This window comes from Ursus maritimus, unplaced genomic scaffold, assembly GCF_017311325.1.
Source record: "Ursus maritimus isolate PB19 unplaced genomic scaffold, ASM1731132v1 scaffold_24, whole genome shotgun sequence".
Lineage (NCBI taxonomy): Eukaryota > Metazoa > Chordata > Mammalia > Carnivora > Ursidae > Ursus > Ursus maritimus.
In genome coordinates, this window is record NW_024424897.1 from 34,218,986 (window position 1) to 34,243,708 (window position 24,723).

At 35.8% G+C, this 24,723-nt stretch overlaps 1 protein-coding gene across 7 annotated transcripts in view; it reads right to left on the reverse strand.

Moving 5' to 3' along the window:
- The window catches only part of BCAS3 (BCAS3 microtubule associated cell migration factor), a 588,999-nt gene that overhangs the window by 312,669 nt on the left and 251,607 nt on the right, over window positions 1–24,723 (reverse strand). For all 7 annotated transcript variants that reach the window (XM_040640930.1, XM_040640931.1, XM_040640928.1 and 4 more), the window contains one exon: window positions 6,659–6,809. In XM_040640930.1, coding sequence (XP_040496864.1) covers window positions 6,659–6,809 — 151 coding nt within the window. The remainder of the gene's footprint in view (window positions 1–6,658; window positions 6,810–24,723) is intronic.

Sequence of the window (24,723 nt, forward strand, 5' to 3'; positions counted from 1 at the left end):
AAGAAAGACAAATACTATATGATCTTATTTTTATGTGGAATCTTAAACAAACTCATAAAAAAAGAGATCACACTTGTGGTCACCAGATGCACAGGGTGGGAGAAGGGGGAACTGGAGGAAGCTGTCAAAGGGACACACTTCCAGTTATAGGATAAATTAGTACTAGAGATGTGATGTACCACATGATGACTACAGCTAACCCTGCTGTGCTGTAAAGAGAGTAAACCCTAGGAGTTCTCATCACAAGGAAAAAGTGTTTTTCCTTTTTTCTTTTCTTCTTTCTTTTCTTTTTACTGTATCAGTAGAAGATGGATGTTAGCTGAACTATTTTGGTAATCATTCCACAACATATGCAAACCAAACCATCACGTTACACACCTTAAACTTCTATAGTAATATATGTCAATTATTTCTCAATAATACTGAAAAAGGAATAAGCCCATATAAATATCAAATGTATTAAACACCAAAAAAATAGAGAAAATGCTATACAACACTATGTGTAAAATTGTAAAGTAAAACCATATTCTCTACCAATATATTCCAGGAACTTTAATGACTGCCACATTCTATGGACCCCCCTCCTCATAAGTAGCTACTGAAATGGACACACAATTCCCACATGCATGCGAGCAAATTAGTCCTTGTGTCATTTTTTCAAGTGTTATGTTAAAGTTTCCATTCATTTAATTTTAATCACTCCCTACTAAAGAGATCTATAGCACTGCTGGCTTTCAAATTAGTGATCTGTAGGGAAAACGGAAGCTGAAACAGAGAGCTACACTGCCTAATTTGAGAAATACTCAACATGCAAATTTAAATTACAAACTCAAGATTTTCATTAGAAAAACATTAGATAGGGGCGCCTGGGTGGCACAGCGGTTAAGCATCTGCCTTCGGCTCATGGCCTGATCCTGGCGTTATGGGATCGAGCCCCACATCAGGCTCCTCCCCTAGGAGCCTGCTTCTTCCTCTCCCACTCCCCCTGCTTGTGTTCCCTCTCTCGCTGGCTGTCTCTATCTCTGTCGAATAAATAAATTTTTAAAAAATCTTAAAAAAAAAAAAGAAAGAAAAACATTAGATAATGTTCAAATTCTGCCAGACGTTGCAGAAAAGAGACTAGAGTAGCACAGACTGTCAAATTTCTGTATAAAGTTAAACCTGCTGATTTTAAATAGTGGCCTTCATTCAAAAACCACAAAGTCCACAGGTTTATGGAAAGTGGAACAAACATATGCAAGTAAACATATGCAAACCATAGGTGGACTTTAAGTACTCTACCGATGGAGCCCAAATATTGTAAACTCAAACTGTGTTAAGTATATTGTACATGCAGATCTATCCATATCCATTCTAATGAAAGTGCTCTGTCCATTATTTTATATCTGGGACCAAAGATTTATAGCTTAGCTATCCAAAACTAACACCTATACAAGCCAGGGCTGGGAAGTGGAGAATTACGATCTACTACTGTATCTGGCGAGTCTTTCTCCAAATCTTTGCCATTTAATTCTCAGAACTTCCCCTATAAGGTTTGGGGCTCAGGCCAAACTGTGTAGATAAGCCAAGGTAGACCTAGCTGAATTAGAAGAAGAAGGAGTAGACTTCTCTTTAAGACCTACTATATGCCGATGTCATTTACTGATTTAGCAAGCTCTACAGCAAATTTGGTCTACAAATTTCAAGTAGAGACAATCAAATAAATGCTATCAAATATTTCCATTTCTAAGTAAAAACAATCATCTCTGTTTTCCTAATGAAGCTCTTGTTCAGCACTGGCCTACGACTCAACAGTGCGTGAGGCTTAGAAATTAGGTAATTAGGCCTGGTGGGAACTCATACAATGTACAGCTGAAAGATCATAATCCATACATATAAACTTGTATTCTTCAGGTAAGGAAGCTTACCTAGGACACACTGGTAATAGATAGCAGAACCAAATGAGAAGTCAGGGCATCAGATTTCTAAGTCGATAACCTTCCCCTACGTGACTTAACCTATTTCTACAGAGTTGGGCCCAAGGTTCCTAACACCCACTTCAAATTGCTCCCAAAGAAATTAATAAATCTAAAGATGGGGAGAGGGAAAAGGAACAGAAGCTGTTCCACTTAAGAAAAAGGAAACTTATGAAAGACAAAAAATCATCTCGTGTTTACTTCACTAAAAATGGTCAGTTAGTTAAGAGCAAGGAAGTGACTTCATTACCAATGTATGCATTTTTCACTTCCATGAAATTACTCTGATTTGTTTTTGAAATTTACTGCTCTCTCTGCCTAAAAAATGAGGTGTCTATATTAATAACTTTAGATTTAATGTACATAAAATTAAGCATACTGATGAAGAATCATCTACTTAGTAAAATTTTACATAGGAAGCATTCAAAAAATTTTTTATCACTTCCTTGATTCATTAATTCAACCAAACATCCATGAAATGCTGCTTAACAAATCCCTACTATAAATACTTAACACTCCAAAATAATGAGCAATTCCTTAGCACCCAGTTTCACTTTACTAGATGAGACCTATTCTTATGTACAGAAAATAAAAACATGATGGAGGTCTTTCCAATCCTCCAGTCTTAGACTGGAAGAATTTGGACTCTGTTTGAATGAGTGATTGTTGAACCAAATGATTTCCAGCACTTCTTTTGCCTTCCTCGGTGTATACTGTAGTCAGGTTAAGCAACAGCTGTTGCCAAAATAGGCCTTATTTCCTCCAAGTGCTGCTTCAAGGTACAGAACATGAAGGTGTAAATACATCTGTCTTCTGCCATTTGCAGTTCTACTGGCCTTGTGCGTATCTTGGAGTAAGGCAGATGGTCCCTGACACTGCACAGGCTTCCAGGGATGTATATTTCCAAAAATAAGAAGGCAGATGTAAAATATGGTAAGCACACGTTTTATCCCCTTGAGGTTTGAACTGAGGCTTCTGTCTCAATTTAAATATTTAAATACAGGATCTTAGGCAACCCTTAGAAATCTCTGTGCTAGAAATACAACTTTTTATGCTTATTTTGACTTTATGCGAAATATCTAGGACATGGAATAAATAAATGCTGATCTAACTGAGGTAGGTATATAATTTTATTAGATACATTATCAGGTATATTGGAAGTAGTCACAGAGCTTACAAGTCTATAAATGAGTCAGCTCTGTGTTCTATTTCTACATAATCCATATTAAATACTTCCTATTAATTTTATTTTCTAAATGCTAGCAAAGGCAGGTCATAGAAGCAAAGTTAGAGTAAACTGCAATTTCCAGAATGAAGAGAGCCTGGAAAATGAGAAGCCCATTTGCTCATCACTTGGGTGACCTTAATATGGCAATCAAAATTCTCAGTAAATATAATAACATTTAATGGAATTAATGCAAATTAGCTAACTGCAGATTGAGAACTGGTCATAGTAAAAAAATTTAATAAAAATGAAATAAATATAGCCTTTAAAATCTAATGGGATGAAATCTAATGACATGAAATGTATGGGATTTGGTTCAAATCTCAGCATATATCAAAAACAGAAATTAAAGGAACATATCTTGTTCTCATAAAACAAATATTACTTTTGGTAAGGCAAAATACATGTATTTCCATGAAAATGCTCAATTTTAAGATAATAAAACCACAAATTGTATTCTGAAAATTCTATGACCAAATGTTGGGGTGACTTAAAGTAAAAGAATTGTAAGGAAAGTCCACTATCTCAATTTCTGGATATAATCAACAAACCCGTCAGAAAGTGGCTTAGGAGTACGAAGTCTTGTAATCTAGCAACAGCCAACTACAAAGTTCTTAATCCTATTATCAAAGTGTTTATAGGTCACGGTGATCTGTTGATAGGGAGCAAGAGAAAGAACAGAGGGAGGAATGGGAAAAAAAGAACTGTAGGTGGGGAGGGGAAAAACAGCAGGTGGGGTAATCTGTGGTGCACTAAGGGCTCTGCCACAAGTAGAGAACTCATTACAGACAACAACTACATCAAAAAAAAAAATAGTGAATGTTAAAATCTCTTCCTTTCATAACTATACTATGGTTATAGAAGAGACTATCCTTGCCTTTAGAATTTATATATTGAAATCTGTAGGAATAAGAAGTTACTAAGTCGACAAATTACTTTGAAACAATTTAAGAAAAATATGGTGTGTGTGTGTGTGTGTGTTGTGTAACTGCATGCACGTGTGGGCAGAGTGAGAAAACGTGAATAATAAGGCAAATAAGTTAGACTGCTAACATTAAGGAAATCTGGGTATACAGGAATTCCCTTTACTGGTCTTATAACTTTTTTTGTAAATCTGAATCTATGTGAAAATTTTAAAAATGACAAACCAAGTATTCATTGTGGGACAAATATTATTCTCTTTAAACACTTCAGTACAGGACATGCCAAAAAGAATTCAAAAACTCAGCAAAAACAAAATGGTCTGAGAATTGAGATAAGAAGCCAAGTCAACAATGGGATATGTATATCTTGAACTAATATTAATTTCAAAGTACGTAACTCAAATTCACATAATTCATTTAATTAATAAATAATTACTAAATTGTCTATAACGAGGCATGACATACGTACTCTAGAAATCAAGGAATTGTGACTTTAAAAAAAAAAGGAAACAAAGAATTTATCTAAGTTCATGAAGTATGGAGCAAAAAGAGACACCAGATGATTAATAGTTTCTGCCCATTTAAGGGCAGAGAGAGTAGCAAAGAGAGAGTGTGAAAGAGTGAGAGACTTTATCTTTTTATTGTGGCAAATTTCAAGTATATACAAAAGTAGACTTAGTTTCCTCTCCTCCCCACAAATATAGTGAATTAAACGTTAACATCATAGGAATTCATTCATAGAACTTCAGTCACTACCTTAGATGTATATATATCTATACAGATACATACATATGGAAAAGTTTATTTGAAAAAGAGAGCCAATTCTTTGCATTATAAAAACAGCATAGCTCTAAGTTTTAAAAACGATCAACACCAGAAACAAAGCTAGAACTAAATTCAAGAAGAACAAAAAAATAAATAAATATAAATAAATAAATAAATAGATAGATAGATAAATAAATAAATAAATAAAATTCAAGGACAATTTTGAGTATTTTTTCACTTAGATTCAGGAAACACACATAAAAACTCATAAGTACTTTGCAGAATTGTACAATGCTCAGTTGAATCAAGAAGGTACAATTAGATACTGACGTCTATGACTAAAAAAATATGATTCAAGATTTATCCAATTTTTATTTGATTCTACAACCTAAAAAGTAACAGCATACAAAGAAAAAATGAGCTAACTGTAAATGTAAGTTCATAACCTCTTTCCTATTCATAGCTACCTTACTTATTTTAAAATAAAGAAACTAAGAGGAAAGGGAAGTCAAAATTCTACTTAAATTACTGAACATAAAGAGTTAAAAAGCTGAAATCAACTTAAAATAAAAGGAATACAGGCCAAATGATCTATATCATAACATGTCTGATTTGGGGGCTAGGTTTGCGCTATTTTTCCTTCCCCCCACCCTTAACATGCCACAAACTCAATTTTATTTCCGCATTCAGCAGTAAGATCATTTTGTATAACAAATTCCACTCCACTAGGTAGAGGGTCCATTTCTGTGCTACGGTGGAATCTGGAGCTCAAAAGCCTTATCCCTGAGAATGAGTATTTCTTCTCACAAAAGTGACTTCTACAAACACTTTACCACCCAGCACAAAAATATTAAGACCTTTTGATATAGCAGCCAAATAATTTACTCTATTCCTTTTGTTGGAAAGACCCTGAAGACTGTTTGAAACCAGGGTTGGGTTTTCTCTGGACTACCCGAATACAGAATTTAAGACAGTTGTTTCATTTCGAATCAGGTTAAACCTCAGGACTGCTGATTGATGAAATCCGTAATGTGCCTATAGACATATATATTTTCTGGTACGAAATGGAATTTCAGAGTCATCACACGATTGATCATCTAATGATATCTTAGATACAGCACTTTATTTTCAGGAACCCAAAGAAGTGATAATTTTATATTCCTAACCAGTAGTAATTAAAATTTTTTTTAAAATAGCTAAAATAAGCACAGACACATCAAGTGAATCATCAAATGTCTTTGAGGATGAATGAAGCCCAAATCTTAGGACTCCGGCTTTTGAAAACTACCCATCACATCACATTGTCCTGACACTAATGACAGACCATTATATGTAAATTATACCACAATATAGGTGTTTGGGTTTTTTTAAGTATTAGAAACACAGTCGTCATCTGAAGTTCTTTCCTTAGTAGTTGGGCCAGTTAAAATTTGGGAGTCGTTACAAATCCAGATTATGTCCACAAAAGCAAGAAACTGAAACTGTACTTTCAGACAAAGCCACAAGGCAGCAAGTGTAAGACTGAGAAGATGGGTCTGGTTTTTATTAGCCAATACTAGTTTTCACAACTTGTCACTGCTTTGTTTTGCTATGGATGTACGTGTACATGTTTGAATGCAAGGATGTTGGCACATGTTCTATACTTTGTACTTAATCTGCTGCCATTAAGTTTCATGTGGGCTGGAAATGAAGAGCATAATTAAACCACCCAAAGGAAATGTATGTTTTATTTTTATGTATCCAATCCTCTGAAACAGTTATCTAAAAAAGTATCAAGGCTAAGGCCTTACCCTGTTCGTTTGGTGATGGTCCCCAACGTCATTGGCTGCTTGATTTGTGCAAGAGGCATCAGTACCATCAAGCTGGGGAGAGGAGAGAGCCGGGGGTTGCCAGGGTTGTTGTTGGCAAAATTATTGTAGGAGTCTTGGCTGTTTAGTTTCCCTACAAAGAGAAAAACAAAGAAAAGCATCACCACAGGACATCTCCTTCACGGATGGAGTTTGCACTCACCCCACTAGTCATTTAAGAAAGTTATCAAAGGCAGAATTGATTTGAAAAGAATCCTGGTTATATGGATGGGGAAAAAAAAAACACAGGATACTGTTAAAACCAAGAGTGACTTGATTATAAACAGAGACTGTAGTCTTTGGGGATAGAGGAATGGAGGATACAGAATTGGATAGATGTTAAATGGTCATACAAATAATTAGTATAAAATTTAATTATAATTTTATGATGTTATGAAAAAATATAGGATAGCAAAAGAAAATAAAACAGGAAGACGTAAAGTAGTCTAGAGGAGGCATGGAGCATTTCTCTGAACAAGCTTGAGAGTAAGTGGGTAGAAGATTCCAGCCACAGCAGCCTGTGAAGTCTAGGAGGGTGAAAGAAACGTGAGTCATGAGATGAGTCTCCAAAGGCAGTGGCGTGAGAGACACCAGATGAGACTAACAAAGTCATTGGCAAAAACATCACCTTCTTCCCAATATCTACCACTCCCCACCATATAATTTAAAAACACCAAATCAACATTTCCCTTTAATGTTGGGCATTAATATAAAAAATAAAAAGAGTCATAATGGCTCACTAATAACCAGGAAAAACAAACTCATCTGTGAAATAAAATCTGATCCACAGAGAGAATAGTTACTCTCGCTCACTAGGAAGCCAAACTCCTCCTATGTACTTATCTTTTCTCCCTCTCCATGGTTTCGTATTTTCCAGACCGTCCTATAAATGAAATCACAGAGTATGGAGCTTATGGGGTCCAGGTCCTTTCACTTGCCAATAAGCATCTGAGATTCATCCACTCTATATTCTCCCAAAAGTATCAACAGATCTTTCCCTTTTATTCTTGAGTATGATCCTATTACATGGAACTACTCCAGTCTGTTTATCTAGTTACTGGTAAAAGGACATTTGTTTCCAGCTTTTGGCTATGATGAATAAAGGTGCTATAAACATTTATGTACAGGTTTTGTATGAATATAAATTTCGTTTTTGGAAAAATAATCTAGGAATGGAACTGCTGGTCATAGTAAATGAATGCTTGCATAGACATCATAATTGTACGTTTTAAGGTTATTAAGGAAATGCCAGTTTGACAAAGTGGCTGAACCATTTCGCATTCTCATCAGTGAAGTATGATAATTCCAGATCTTCCATAGCCTCACCAGCATTTGGTATCATCACTCTTTTTTATTTTAGCTCTTCTGGCTTTTCTTCAGATTTCTCTAATGCACAGTAATGTTTAGCACTTTCTTTGTGCATGCACTCATTTGTCATCCGTATTTCTTTTTTGATAACGTGCTCAAATCTTTTGCCTATTTTAAAAACTGGGCCAATATTTTTTGCTGAGATATAATTCATACATTGTGAAAGTCGCTGTTGTAAAGCGTACAATTCTGTGTTTAGTATATTCGACAGAGTAGCACAACCATGACCACTATCTCATTTCAGAACATTTTCATCACCCACAAAGAAAGCCCAGACCCATTAGCAATCACTCCTCCTTTGGCCCACCCCTCAGCCTTTGACAACCAGAACCTCCTTTCTGTTTCTATGGATTTGCCTATTCTGGCTACTTCATAAATGGAATCATACAATGTGGCCTTTTGTGACTGATTCTTTCACGTAGTATCTTTTCAAGGTTCCTCTATGTTGTGCCATACATCAGGAGTTCATTGTTTTTTAATAACCAAATAGCATTCCACTGCATGGATATACCACATTTTATTTGTCCTTTTTTTAGTTTATGAATATTTGAGTTGTTTCCACTTTTAGGCTATTATGACTAACGTGTCTATGAACGTAACAAAGTATACAGGTTTTTATGGAGACATGTGTTTTCAGTTTTCTTGGGTATACACACCTAGGAATGGAATTGTTAGGTCTATATTTAACATTGTGAGGAACTGCCAACCTGTGGTTGCACCAATGTATGAGGGCTCCAACTTCTCCACATCTCCAACAGTCCTTGCTATTGTCTCTTTTATTTCAGCCATCCCAGTGGGTACGAAGTGGTGTCTCGTTGTGGTTTTGATTTGCGTTTCCCTAATTACTAAGGATGTTAAGCATCTTTCTCACGTGCGTTTCGGTAATTTGTAGATCTTCCCTGGAGAAACGTCTAATCCAAAACATTTGCCCATTTAAAATCTGGATCGTCTTTTTATTGTTCAGTCATAAGCGTTAATCATATTCTCTGGATACTAGTTCCTTGTCAAATATATGATTTATAAATATTTTTCTCCCATTCCATATGCTGTCTTCTCACTTTCTTCATGGTGTGCTTTGAAGCATAAAAGTTTTTAATTTTCATAGAGTCTACTGTACCTATTTTTTTCTTTAGTTATTTTTGCTTTGTTCTCAGATCTAAGAAATCATTGCCGAATGCAAGGACACAAAGATTTATGCCTATGTTTTCTTCTAAGAGTTTTATATTTTCAGCTCTGACATTTAGGTCTCTGATCCATTTTGAATTAATTATTATAAATGGTGTGAGGTAGAGGTTCAGCAGAAGTTCAATACCATTTTCTTCAATGTTGGATATCCACTTGTTCCAGCACCATTTGTTGAAAAGACTATCCTCTCCTACCTCAGGGGGTTGTCCCAGCACCCTTGTCAAAAATCAAGTGGCTACAAATGTATGGAATTATTTATAGATCTTACTCTCACATTTTAGAAGTTCTTTATATATTCTGGATATAAGCGTTTTGGAAGATATACAATTTTCAAATATTTTCTATCACCCTGTAACTTGTCTTCTCATTCTCTCACAGATCTTTCAACAAGCGAAAGATTTTTTCTCCATAAAGTCCACTTCATGAATTTGTTTTGTACATGTGTTGAACTGATGAACTATTTGCCTAACCCAAGGTCAAAAAATTCAATCTAAAAATTTTTAAGTTTTATATTTTATAGTCATATATATGATTTGTATCATTTATATTATATGATACCGTTAACTTTCTGTGAGGTATGAAATGTGTTGTTTACATAATAATGAAATGAAACAAATGAAAGCAAAGAAAACAAAATCTCCAAATTTAAGTGAAGTTTATCACAACTTTACAAGTAAAGGTTTAGGATTTTTTTCTCTGTTTATTTTTTAATCAATGCCCTCACAATATTACTGGTAATGTCTATTATTCCAATATCATGATAACTGAAGCCTGAGGCAAGGCAGGATCTATGATCCCTGTAATTTTTTCTATTTAACTGATATGTTGGCCAAATGACAAATTTTGACCTACATTTTGTTGAGCTGAAGTGTTATGCCAATCTGTAGTGCTTTCTTAACACAAACAGAAATTACATATAGTTAATGTAAAAATGAGAGACCAGCATATCAAAAGGGAACATACTCTATTTTGGAGCAGAACACCCACTTGGACATTCGTTATTTCTGTATTATTTGGTGTCACCACCTTGTGGCCTACAGCTACAAAATTCAAGCAAGTTACAAATCTCACAGGGAGTAGGGTATGAAATATAAAGGCAGAAATTATAATTACATTATCCAACTCCACTTCAGGTACAAGCCACATGGAATTAGAAATTTTAGGTCATTTTCCTAGTTTTTCTGAATTTCCCTGTTTCGAAATGCTGTTATCTTGGGAATTAGATTCCTAAATAATTCATAACTTCTAAAATAGACATTACACAAACATCTGCTCAAATACACACAGAACTCACTACAGATGATATTTTAATTTTCAGAACTCTGAGAACCCCTGTTCAGTCACCTTTTTTCAAGGAAGAATAATAATTGTGAAGCATCTTTTTAACAGTAAATAATGGTTTTTCAGACGGGCTAAATAGAGAAAAATCACATTGAATTTCTTTTCTTTTTCAAGATAGCTGGTTTGATGCCCTTCTTCAATGGGTCACTATGTCCAACAAAACTTGCTGCTTGCACCTATAGCTTGTCATTATCTGCAAAAATGCCAGTAGGATTTTGATTGGGACTGCAACGAGTCTGCAGATCAGCCGCAGAACTATGCCCATCTTAACAGTATTAAGTCTTCCAAGCCAAGAACATGAGATGTTTTTTCATTTATGTAGGTATTCTTTCACTTCTTTGCACATTATTTTGCAGATTTCAGTGTACAAGTTTTATACGTCTTTGGTTAAATTTATTCCTATTTGTTTGATGCGACTTGTAAAAAGAATTTTCTTAATTGCACTTTTCAGATTGTTCATTGTCAATGTAGAGAACTACGATTAATTTTTGTACACCGATCTCGTATCCTATAACCTTGCTGAACTTGCTTATCTCAGTTTTTTTGTGGATTCCTTAGGATTTTCTACTACATGATCATGTCATCCCCAAAGAAAGTTTTGCTTCATCCTTTCCAGTCCAGATGACTTCTATTTCTTTTGTTGCCTAAAAGCCCTGGTTACAACTGCCAGTAAAATATTGAATAGAAGTGGCAACAGTAGACTATGATTCATTTTGAGTTAATTTTTGTATATGGACTGAGGTATGAGTTGAGGCTCACTGCTTTGAAATTGGATGTCTACTTGTTTCATCACCATTAAAAAGATGGTCCTTTCTCCATTGAATTGCCTTTTCATCTTTGTCAAAAATCAACTGACCACGTCTGTGTGGATCTATTTCTAGATTTTGTTCCATTGATCCATGTGTCTATCCTTTCACCAATTCCACACTTTCTTTATTACTGTAGCTCTATAGTGATTCTTAGTAATTCATGCACTTACACAGAAACTTTAAAATTTCCACACTTTCCATGTTATAAAAATGACTCCACTGTTTATAATTCAACATCTCTTCCATACAGAAAACACCTGATTGACCCAATGTTATTTTCAAATCATTGTTCTTGACTTCTTATAAAAGTTACCTGTCTTGGTTCTGTGGTTAACAATAATATGGTATTTTATAAATAACAGTAACAGTAAACACACACCTTTTTTTTTTTTTACTAATTTGAATTGAAGAAACAAATTTATATAAAAAAATAAAACAATACTCCTCAAAAGAGCCTAATGAATATCTTATTTCTAAATGACATCCTAAAAGACATTTACTTTTTTTCTAAGTTTTTATTTAAATGCCTGTTAGTTAGCATATAGCGTAATATTAGTTTCAGGTGTACAATGTCGTGATTCAGTACTTCCGCACAGCACCCAGTGCTCATCACAAGCGCCCTCCTATCACCTATTTAACCATCCCTCCCCACCCTCCCTCTGGTAACCATCAGTTTATTCTCTACAGTTAAAAGTCTGTTTCTTAGTTTGCCTCTTTCTCTTTTCTCTTCCCTTTGCTCATTTGTATTGTTTCTTAAATTCCATATATGAATGAAATCATAGGATATGATTTCTCTTACTGAGAGAGAGATTTTGTTTAGCATAATACTCTTTAGCACCATGCATGTGGCTGCAAAGACAAGATTGCATTATTTTTTATGGCTGGGTAATAGTCCATTGTATATATATCACATCTTTTTTATTATTTTTTTATTATGTTCAGTTAGCCAGCATATAGTACATCATTAGTTTTTGATGTAGTGTTCAATGATTGATCTTCTTTATGCATTCATCAATTGATGGACACTTGGGCTGTCCCCATAATTTGGCTATTGTAGATAATGCTGCTATAGACATCAGGGTGCATGTATCCCTTTGAACTAGTTATTTTTGTATTCTTTGGGTAAATACCTAGTAATGTGATTACTGGATTGTAGGGTGGTTCTATTTTTAACTTCTGAGAAACCTCCATACTGTTTTCCAGAATGGCTGCATCAGTTTACATTCCCACCAACAGTGCAAGCGGATTCCCCTTTCTCCACATCCTCATCAATACCTGTTGTCTCTTGGGGTATTGATTTTAGCCATTCTAACAAGTGTGAAGTGATATCTCATTGTAGTTCTGGTTTGTATTTCCCTGATGATGACTGATGTTGAGCATCTTTTCATGTGTCTGTTGTCCATCTGTATTTCTTGTTTGGAAAAATGTCTATTCATGTCTTCTGGCCATTTTTAAATTGGATTATTTGGGTTTTGGGTGCTACGTTTCATAAGTTCTTCATAGATTTTGGATACTAACCCTTTATCATATATGTCATTTACAAATATCTTCTCCCATTCTGTAGGCTGCCTTTTAGTTTTGCTGATTGTTTCCTTTGCTGTGCAGAAGCTGTTTATTTTGGTGTAGTTCTAATAGTTCATTTTTTGCTTTTGTTTCCCTCACCTCAGGAGACACACCTAGAAAGAAGTTGCTATGGCTGATGTCAAAGAAGTTACTGCCTGCGTTCTCTGAAAGACACTCATTTTAAAACAGCATAGATTTAGTATAGAGGGAAAACTACCACACTGTAGCTAATGGTAGCTTCAGAGGTAACAGAAAGGTAAGAAGCTCTTTTTAAAAAATCACTACAAGATGAAGGTATCTTCAGAGTTAGCATAATGGCTTAACCAAGTGTGACGTTTTTGGGGAACACAAATCTATGGAATAATCAAGTTAAACACTTGATGTCTCTTCAGCAAAATAAGATAAGAAATGCACACAAGGGGTGCCTGGGTGGCTCAGTCGTTAAGCATCTGCCTTTGGCTGAGGGCGTGATCCCGGCATTCTGGGATCGAGCCCCACGTCAGGCTCCTCCACTGGGAGCCTGCTTCTTCCTCTCCCACTCCCCCTGCTTGTGTTCCCTCTCTCGCTGGCTGTCTCTCTCTCTGTCAAATAAATAAATAAAATCTTAAAAAAAAAAAATGCACACAAATACTTATCTCTCTGCCTCCCCAATTTCCAAATCAGAATTCACACTGAAGTTAACTGAAGTGACCCACACCTACTATAGAGATAATAAAAGACAACATTCAGAATGTACATAAGATGCTTTAAGCCATTGAATAAATTACACAATAATATCTACACTCACACAACACAGAACATTACAGGTAATATGAAAAGTGGAATCCCATTACACTATTTGATATTTGTAGAGGAATAACAGGAAAGTATTTTTATAGTTAAATCATTCAAAATGATTTATTATGCCACTCTTTAAACCAGTGTAGATGTGAACAGATGCAAGATTCACCATTAGACAACCATAGTAATACTACTTTGAATCTGAAATCAGACTGCAGCATTAAAATGTCACAAGTCAAGGACTGTTTATAACACACACATTTCACAACTAGTAGTCAGATATTTGTTGAGTAACTTAGCCCAAGATTACATGCTGTGAAGACTGCATTCCTTGTTATCACGAAGCTCATGAAACAGGAATAATTGAAATGCTAACTGCCTAGTACTAAAAGATAAGTACAAATGGGATCAACTATTTGGAGAAGGGATCATGGAGCAGATGGGACATAACCTAGGCTTTGAAAGACACACAAAATATGGATACGAGTAGAAGAGAAGAAATATTCTGAGCACGCAGGATAACATAAATAGAGTATAAAGGGATGCCACATTTGTGAGCAATAGTGAGGAATCTCTAACTAGAAGAGAAGATTATGATGGAAAGCAGTAGGAAGATAAAATGATTTCAGTTTTAAAAGAATTTTTTAATTGAGCCAAAGGAACAGGAGCTTAAGGTAAATTCTTCAGCAAGGGAACAGTACAGGTTTTGAGATCACTGAACTTTATGGATAGGATGAGTGGTCTAGAAAAATGAAGTGATTCACTGAGAAGCTCCAAATCTTATGATTTAGTTAGCCATAACTTAAACCTTTAAATGGCCCACCAGGATGAAGGGCAACCTCCAAAGAACATACAAGGTGCTTCAGACCTATTCCTCTCAGCCCCCTACTATATTGTCAAGCAACACCCAAGTTTGCGGGGATTTACTCTCGGTGTCTCCAACACCCAGCCCATCTGAAAGAGTAAAGTAAGTTGGGTAGATTTACGTTCATGTAGGGGTATCATCTGTTTTATATTTTATTGGACATGGCAAGCAATTTGATGAAAGAGTAAATGGATTAATAAATGGATGAAAGAATAAATAGATTAATAAAACTCTCAAGGGTGACAAGGTTCAGCAAGGTGAACTCAGGGAGATTACCTACTGGTAATCTTCAGTAGGGTCATTTCAGCCAAGAGGTGGGAAAGGCAGGTGGAAAGGGATAAGTAGAGGAAACGTTGATAGGAAATGATCAAGGGAATGGATATAGAACATAGATTTAAGAACTTTGGGGGCTGGGGCGCCTGGGTGGCACAGCGGTTAAGCGTCTGCCTTCGGCTCAGGGCGTGATTCCGGCGTTCTGGGATCGAGCCCCACATCAGGCTCCTCCACTATGAGCCTGCTTCTTCCTCTCCCACTCCCCCTGCTTGTGTTCCCTCTCTCGCTGGCTGTCTCTATCTCTGTCGAATAAATAAATAAAAAATCTTTAAAAAAAAAAAAAAAAACTTTGGGGGCTGAAATGAAGACATCCTTTTGAAGTCTGTAGACATCAAGATGAGATACTGTAACAAACACAGGTTTCATCAACATTCATTCTTTCACTTGACATTTTTTGAGCCTTATCAATATGAGGCCCTGTTCCAGTCCTGGATGATTAAGTCCAAGGGCCTCCCCAAAGAGTTCATAAAATAATGAGACAGAAAGTATATAAGCAAAACTTTACAATGGGAAAAAACATGCTAACAAAGGTATTTGCAAACTGTCTCAGGACCAAAAAAAAAAGAGACATTTTCATTGTTGTTTTAAAGGGACAACTTAGAAGATAGGTATATAAATTTTAAGCACAGAGGAAGAAACCTGTATCTTTATACCGTTACTTTTCAAGTAGAAAATAAAGGATAGGATGAAAAATGTGTGAACAATTACATCAGCAGTTAGTAAAATGAGGGAACTGGCTTAAACAAGAAATGTCATTAGCTGACACATGATGATCTACGCGTAAAAAGTACACACTGAATGAAAGACACCAAATTTAAAAATGAAAGTTCACACTCAATAAGTTAAACACACAAAAATTATAATGACCCTGAGGTGCCTGGGTGGTTCAATCGATTAAGCGTCTGTCGTGATCCCAGGGTTCTGGGATCAAGTCCTGCCTGCTCAGCAGGGAGCCTGCTTCTCCCTTCCCTGTTCCCCCGCTTGTGTGCGAGCTCTTTCTCTCTAGTAAATAAATAAAATCTTTAATAAAAAAATTATAATGATCCTTTCCTTCCAAGTGTTCAAAGTCTTTGGTTAAAAATAATTTTTCACTATCCCTTGCATCATGGATTTTCTTTGAAAATGCAGCTAGAACTAACAAACCTCCAGATTTATCCTCCAGGAAAACTGGAGACTCTTCCAGACTAGGGGCAGTGTCTTACTAATTGTTGACAGTTCAATAATTTACTGAATGAATGAAATAAATAAATATTTTCCCATGTCCAGGAAGCAAAGGAAAATAGAGCCCCACGATCTATAGAAAAAGTTAATTTTGGAGGGGACAAAAAGTACTCCAGAAGATAGCTAGATGCTGGAGTCCACGGCTCTAACTATTCTGCTTAGTCTCATGTTGACTAAGCAGGAGCCTAGACTTGATAACTTTTTGAACAGATCTTCAGACACTTCCTTGTGGTTATATCAAGCCTAAATTTCCAAGCCAGGATTTTTCCATTAGGCCTGAAGCCTCTTAATATAATGAAGTTCAGCAGGAAGAAACTTGTAGTGTCCCAAGTCTTGGATGAGGGTCAAGTCTGTCCCTCTATTTTATCCTTCAATTTCCCTTTGGACAGAGAGAGATAGAGAGATAGTAGCACTTTTTCTTTGCTCCACCTCCCAGGTGTATATAAGATAGTAACAGCAAAATTAAAAATGTGCAAGATCAATGAAGAGTCACTACATAAATGCTGAATGTCATCCTCACTAACCGTTCTTTACTATACTTTTCATTGTATAAGTACAATGAAAATAGCAGAGGTTGTTTAATTGGAGTTTTAGTAGTGAACTTCATAAAAACTTAAAATAATATAATATTTCCACACACCATTATACTTTTGAATTCCAGCTGGGACAAGACCTGTAAGTGACAAATGCCATGAGAATGGATATTCTCACAGTATTTCTGGCACATCCAAACAGAGGAAGTCCCAAAAATCTCATGAGAAAATAAGCCCTTCTAAGACTCTCATCCCAGTTTTTTGGGCTTACTCTATATAGATAAACTTCTATAAGCCTTAGGCTTTTGGGTCTTTATCCAAATCCACAAGAGCTTTGATCCTTTAGAGGTTTACCAGTCCCCAAGATAGACAGAGTTCTCTTGGGAGAAAAAAATCCCAAGTTCCAACAAAATGGTTTCTCAATAAATTAAAGCAGAAATTCTATTTAGGAATAGAAAATCATTTAAAAATCAGAATTTATAAAACATTCCTTGATGCTTAAAGCTATGACAGTTTGTTCTTGTTTTCAGTTGTTTATTTGTTTAATTATTATTGTTTTTATCGTTAGAATACAAAGCACTAAACCAGAACAGTTCACATTGGGGTTTAACCACTGACTTTCCGTGTTTACTTGAACAAGCTTGCATATTGAAAAAGGAATCATGAAAACAATCTCATGTGCTCTTTTTTCTCCTTCTACATTTTGTTAGAAGAATACTTGCAGGTCCCTTATATTGAGGAACTCTCCATCCCCACGCTAACGCATAGATTCTACCACTGTCTGTGTGTGAAGCTGACTTGGTATAACCTGTTTACTAGAAGTTTTGCTAACTTCAAAATGCCATCTTATCATTTAGGCATTGTCCCCAAGTAGGTTTTCCCAGACATTCTACACTATAAAAACACAGAGGAAAAATGGATTAAGTTGAGGATAAAAGTAAAGAGACAAAATAACAATGGGCTTTGTTGCTGCACTGGGAGGAACAGCTTGTCGGGTCAGCTTTGCAGAGAGGCATATTCCCAAACCAGTCATCATTAATGGACTCGCTTCCACAGGAAAAAAAAAAAAAGACAGAGTCTGAAAACTCCGGACAAAAGAAATCCCTGCAGACAAAGTAAAAACAAATTAAAAGACCCATTATAAAACACAGATGCTACAAGGAAAATAAACTTTGCAAGATTTACTGGGCTTTGACAAACGTGAGCATTTGTGGAAAAGACATCAGCAACAACTCCCAGGTAATGTGGCTGCAAAGCTAGACTCCTTTCTGTTTTATCTTTACCCTCTCTGCAGAAGCTGCCAGGTTGGTATTCTTAGCTTCTGGATGCAGTGATGTGAGAACATGTGAATGTGGCAAAGTGCCAGCTTCAAGAAGTTTCTGAAGCCAGCAAGATCCCGAAAGTGTTGACCATTTCAGATTACGCTAAATATTAAAGTTAGCATCAGTGTATCTGTGTGTGCATGCGTTTCTTCTTAAATGCAATCAAGAAAAAACAAGACATAAATGTAATTATACGCCTCCTCCCCCACTTTTAAAATTTCCCTATCCTACTATATCCACTATACTGTGAACCAAGGTGAATAAAGGCAGTTAAAATGACATTAGGCAATCAAGGTTCAGAGCTGTAGATCATAAAGTACCTTAAAACAGTATCACAACAGGGAGAAAGAGAAAACTTTTTAGTACAGCGTTCTAGAAGCACAAACTACAGTCTGTTGCCAGTGGTGGTCAAAGAAGTCTTCCAGGAACAGAAGGGTAAGAGACTAAGAACTAAAATGGGATAAAGTGAACCAAGTGGAACATTTGGAGGATAAAGGAGCATTGTCTTTTGTTGTCATTAGGGATGCAGGGATAAATACAAAATGGCAAAGATACAGTTGTGAAAAAGCAAAAAGGAGATGAAGTGGTGTTGACGGTACCCTATGGGAGAGCACTGTGATTAGGACGCCTGCATTTTCTTCTCACTTGTTGATCCTTATCATGGACACAGACCTTATTCACGCCAGGTACTCCATTTCTCTGAAAGTTTACCAGAAGGAAGAAACCTTCCTATATGTTAGACTCTACCATAGTATCAAAATCTCTTCTCATCACCTCTTCACACTCATCTATAAGATCCATGCTTGTTCTGGGACATAAGCCTCCCTGTCAGTGTCCTTGGTCTGCTAATATTTTGAACTATTACATTTTGTAATTGGATTAATGAGGCCCACTGAAAGCCAATGTCCAGTAACAACCTGGCACCCCTCCTATGGCAATTCCATAGGAAGACCTCCATTCCCAAACATCCATTATTATTGTTCTCGTTCCAACAATTTCCCCATTCTCAGACCTCATATAGATGTTTTATCCCCTACATATCTTTCCAAAATAAAAACCGGGTAATGAGTTCGTAGGGGGCATATGCATGCGTGTGTGTTTGTGTGTGTGTGTGTTTTTGCTTTCCACAGACGACCAAAACTTTTGGTCTGCTTTTAATATCCTGCTGTGGAATTGACAGGGATAAAAATCCAAAATCTACCCGTGAGTTTAACTAAGTTAACTCTGTAGTTGAAAAGCTCCCGACTTCTTGACTGTCAAAAAGAGTACAATGGTAGCTTGTTTTGAAACAATCACTGGAAATCTGGGCTCTGAAAAGTTAAAAACACTGCTTAGCTCTCGCTTGCCATTAACATTAAAGCTTTCTCAGCCAAACACTCGATAATTATTTAATCAGAACCAAATAAAATCCTTTCAGGGTATATAAAAAGTATCCTGTGCAAATGGGAATTTCCTGAATGTGGGTTGTTTTGGTTGGGATGGAAGTCTCTATTTCTCTATTTTGTTCTTTCTTTCTCTTCTCTTTTTTTTTTCCCCTTTCCTAGATGAGAATGACAAGCTTCCCAGCTGCAGTTCCAGGACTTTCACCCTCCTTTTTGACCTTTTCTCAGGCGTATTCCAGTATAATCTGTAATCTACTCAAGTAGGAAAAGGAAACAGCAGCGCCCTGGTGAGAAACAGTGCCTTCTGACCCACATACCAAACTGGGCGGAAGCAATGCTTGTTCACAGGAGCCAAGGAGAGTAGAACACACAATTAAAAGAAAATGAATAATATACACATATTTTTTTAAGAGACTGTTAACAACAACCAAACAGTTTACAGTGACAAAGTTCAAGACAGAAAAGAGTTCAAGGACAATTCTCATTCACTTGGGTCTCCGTGTAACTTTTCTGGGGGGAGCAACAGATGATGAAATAAAAATGCTGCAAACCTTTATGCATTTCAAGCAAAAACACTTATCCCTCTTCAACTAAACAGTTCATGGCGACACAGACAGGTATTTTGGGGAAGGGTAGGAAGGTAAGAAGATAAATCTCCCACAAACCGACTTGAAAACAAGAGTGCAATCTTTTTTTTTTTTTTTTTTTTGCGAGATGGGGATTGAGATTTTTTAATGACATGGTCATCACTTCTTCCCACCACATACAAGGTAGCCTGCATGGAGATCTGCACTAGTGCTTATAACATGTCAGGAGAATCAAAACTTCATGTTGTGGGGAACTGAAATGCTACTCCTTACTCAATAACTCTTTATAAATTTATTTCTTGTATATTTACACAAATATATGTTTATAAATAATTAAAAATTTGTGAGGTTGTTTTCCTTCTGTACTCTGAATACATTTTCACCAGTTAATTATTATCTTAATGTGATCACAACTATCATATATAAATCTGATTATTTTTCTTTCCTTAAATCTAAAATAAACTCAAAAATAAGCCTGGAAAGGGAGATGAGATCAAGAGGTAGAAACATCGTTTATAAGATGCAAGAATACAATGGGAAAATTTAGAAATATGTCCGAAAAGTTTCAGAGATAAAATAAGGTGTATGGGACAGGCAATGAAATATATTGTAGGAAAATTTTTTGCCTACATTTCCTCTCTGCAATTTAGTCTGAATCACACAGCCAACCCAAATTTATAAAATAAATGAAAAAAATCCCCCCCAAGTCGGAAATTCATTAGTTTATTGTTCTTAGAGCACTTCAAGATTTGAGAAGAAAACTTATAAGAGCTAGTACTCTTAGTATTTAATAAGTTTGAGCAAGTTTTAGTTCATTTTAAACATTAGGATTGTTTGCTACTCTTCTAACAATGAAAAACCAAACAAAACAGTAAACAGACTATATTTAACGCTAGAGATGATAAAGCAAACTCTTTTATAAATAAGAAGAATAAAAGAAAAGGATCCTAGGTCTTTCGCTTTAAGATTCAAATTAGTCCTAAATCTAATATAGTTATGCAGCCTCAAAATTTCCCACTCTTCTGAATCGAACTCAAATAGCATTTTAAGACTAAGTGCTCAAAAGTGAAGACTTTTAACCCTCGTGAAAAATCTCCATAATCTAGCATCACTGAGACCAAATTTGGGGTTCTGTGAACTCCCCAAAGTGTAAATAAATCCTCACTGAAATTCTTTTGAAAATATACTACACCCATATCCCCCATGCTTAGCTCACAATGAATTCTGTATCATGTCAGCCGAGCAAACAGAAGGATGAACTTTGGTATCCAAAGGGAAAAAAAATACATAAACTTATCTGCATCATTCAACAAATATAACTTTATTACTGAAACTGTTGAATATATAGGATGTGGAAGAATTGGGAGTTGGCTGTGAAATAAAAAGAAACACTGTAACAAGACAAAATATTAAATACGTAGCAAGATTTAAGGCGCATTTGTTTCAGACTTGGAGGATTCAAAATGACTTAATTCAACATTTGCAAAACTCGTCTTTTTCAAATAAACATTGTATACTTCAGGAAAAATTAAATACAAAATCAAAGTATTTTCTGCTGACACCATAGTAGTAAAATGTAAGCAACTTTCCTGATAATCAAAAAGATATAAACTGGAATATCAAGAGCAAAGATGCCCTTCTCCCTGCAATGTCCTTCCCGCTCCTCTACCCCCACCACACAGAAGCTTTCCTTCTTTTTACCCATGACTGTTAAGGATATTTTCTGGCTGTATTTCAGCATCATGACTCAGGTCATGAGAAGTGTCAAAGATGCATTTCCTTCAGATGGGAAAGAGCAACAGATTTTAACAACCATACAAAGTTGGGAGTATAGTGCAAAAGGGCCAAGTCAGCATTTTTGACAGCAGGGAAGATAAAACCTTTTATATTCACATATATTTTATTTTCAGCTTAAAAACATTTAAATATCTTTCTATCAAAATATGCTTACATGTCCTGCTCAAGAAGAAAACAGGAAACCCATACCCAATTTAGCTGCCTAAATTATCAACAATTTGTGAAAGAATTGTTCACCCAAACTCCCCCCCCCAAAAAACCAAAGTATACCATATAAGTGTTAATAAACTATTCAAATCCTTGTCTTCAAAACTTATTCTTCCAAAAGCAAAACCAGGAATTTACCTGTGTACATTAAAAATTCCCTTGATAGAAAGTCCTTGAGAGTGAGAACCATAGAGAGGAGTGATACTATGACCATATCCAGGCACCATATCCTTCCCTGTAATTCTCCTGCCTTAGCAGAAACACTTTTTCTTAATCAGCTGGATCATTGCCAAAAACCATATTCATTTATCAGTACTGTCATTTTATATTTTCTCTTATCCATGATTTTATCAAATGCGGACACACTTCAATCCACTCCAAAATTAGACAAGAGTGAAATAGTATTGAACATTTATTAAGCATTCCCACTAAGGATGAAAATGGAATAGCCTGTCTCTTCTGAAGCTGCCAACAACAACAATGCCCACATTAATTCCAGTCTATCCATTCTGAAATAGTTTCACTCCTGTGCCTCATTCTAGCTTCAATATTCTCACCTGCAAAAACACATCAACCAATGGTAATAACTCTTTCAATGAACCTTAAATCCCTTTCCTTTTCTCATCCTCCAAATTCTAAGCTTCATTTTATGCTAAGAACTATTATGCTAAGAACCATAATAGTTTCTATTTTTCAGTATGTGTAACCCTGGCACAGCCCTGACCTCACTCTCCCTACCCTTTCGTAGCTTATAAACTATGAGCCAGCAGTCAGATTTTTACTTCCTGTTCAGATTTTAAGTTCAAGAGTACTCATGGCTGCTACTCCCAACTCTGATAATTTCTAAATCTGTTTATTTGGATCAGTCATTCAGACACCGGTCATTATGTATCCTAAGAAGCCTAATTTCTACTCTCTTCTCCCTCTCCATTTTTTTTTATTATTTATTTATTTATTTTAAAGATTTTATTTATTTATTTAACAGAGATAGAGACAGCCAGCGAGAGAGGGAACACAGCAGGGGGAGTGGGAGAGGAAGAAGCAGGCTCATAGCGGAGGAGCCCGATGTGGGACTCGATCCCACAACGCCGGGATCACGCCCTGAGCCGAAGGCAGACGCTTAACCGCTGTGCCACCCAGGCACCCCTCCATTTTTTTTTTAAACCAAATTTTGAAAAAAAATGTTTCAATGAACTCTAACCCAGAATTTCTTACTTAATTGTCTTCCTCACTGGAAAGGGCAACGGTAACATGCAAATAGGTATCTCAAACCTTCTTGTTATTCTAATCACTAGACTGAAGTAATAGAACTCCTTCAACTCCCTGAAAACTGACTTCTAAGTTAATTGTCAGAAAGTCTCTACCACCCCAAGCCCACCCCAAACAGAGAATTCCCTTCTGGGAAAACTGACTGGTCTAAGAGAAAAGATCTACAAATAGTGACTGGGGGTTCCCTAATACAACTGCCAGTCCCACCTGAGGAATCAGTGGGAACTAGAAGCTGGTATGACCTACTCATGCTCAAAGAACTTCCAATCAGCAACTTGGTATGAATGTGGTGATTAGCTGAATAAAAATAAAATGAAATAAATTAATAAATAACATTTTAATAAGAAAATAAAAATAAGAATGATCATCAAGGATTCCTAGATGTTCAGGTCAATCTTTTGGTTTAATCAGTCTGAGACTGGGCATAGGCATCAGTACTTCTTAAATCTACCAGGGGTAAATTATAATATACAATCAGGGTTGAGGACCACTGTCCTAATAGGAAAGATAATGATCACAACAAAAAAACTGAAAAAGGAACTCATATGAAATAGAGATAATGCAAGAAAAAAAAAAAAAAGCCTCCAAAACTGTATCTATATCCCAAAGAGATAAAGAATTTTCCATCTATAAAAAAAGACAAGGCTGTGATAAGAAAAAAAAAATCATTCGGAGAAAAGGATATTTTAAAATATGTTGCAGAAATAAAAATACAACAAGGTTAGAAGACAAAGGTGGGGATATTCGCATAAAGTAAAACAAAAAGACAAACAGGAAAATAGAAAAGGAAGTTACAGGTTCAATGTAGGAGATCCATCATCCAACTAACATGATTTCCAGAAAGGGACAAAAAAAGAAAACAGCAAGGAAGAAACTATGAAGAATGGAAAGAAGAAGCCTCTGGGGAATGACACCTAAGAGTGGAGAGGGGTGGGGCAGGGGAGTGCCATTTTTTCATTGTAAAATTGTGCTCTTATTTGACTTTTACAATAAATGTATTACTTTGATAAAAAATTACATTAAATAGGTAAAGAAAAACAACAAAACGTCAATCAATGTTAACAGAAAAGAGATGCAGAAATTAACTATAAGCTCTAATAATGCCTCAATGGTAGAGTTTAATCACTCTGGTCCCATAAAGTATGGAGATAACAAGTCCTTCAATAGCAATATATAGAGAATCAAAGAAAGGAATTTTTAGAACATACAGACACCACTTATTCAAACAATTAAAAAGTTCGCCTCCACTCTACCTAAATTCATTCACATCTGGACAGAGTACTAAAAACGGATTTTAATTAATAGTAATATATTTCACAAGTCTGATTCTCTAAGAAGACTTTGAGGAATAAATCATAGAAAACATAATAAAAAGGAAGCTGGGTTATTATAAAATGTTGTAAGACATCACATCCATGATACATACACCAGGTTCACGCCAGGGTT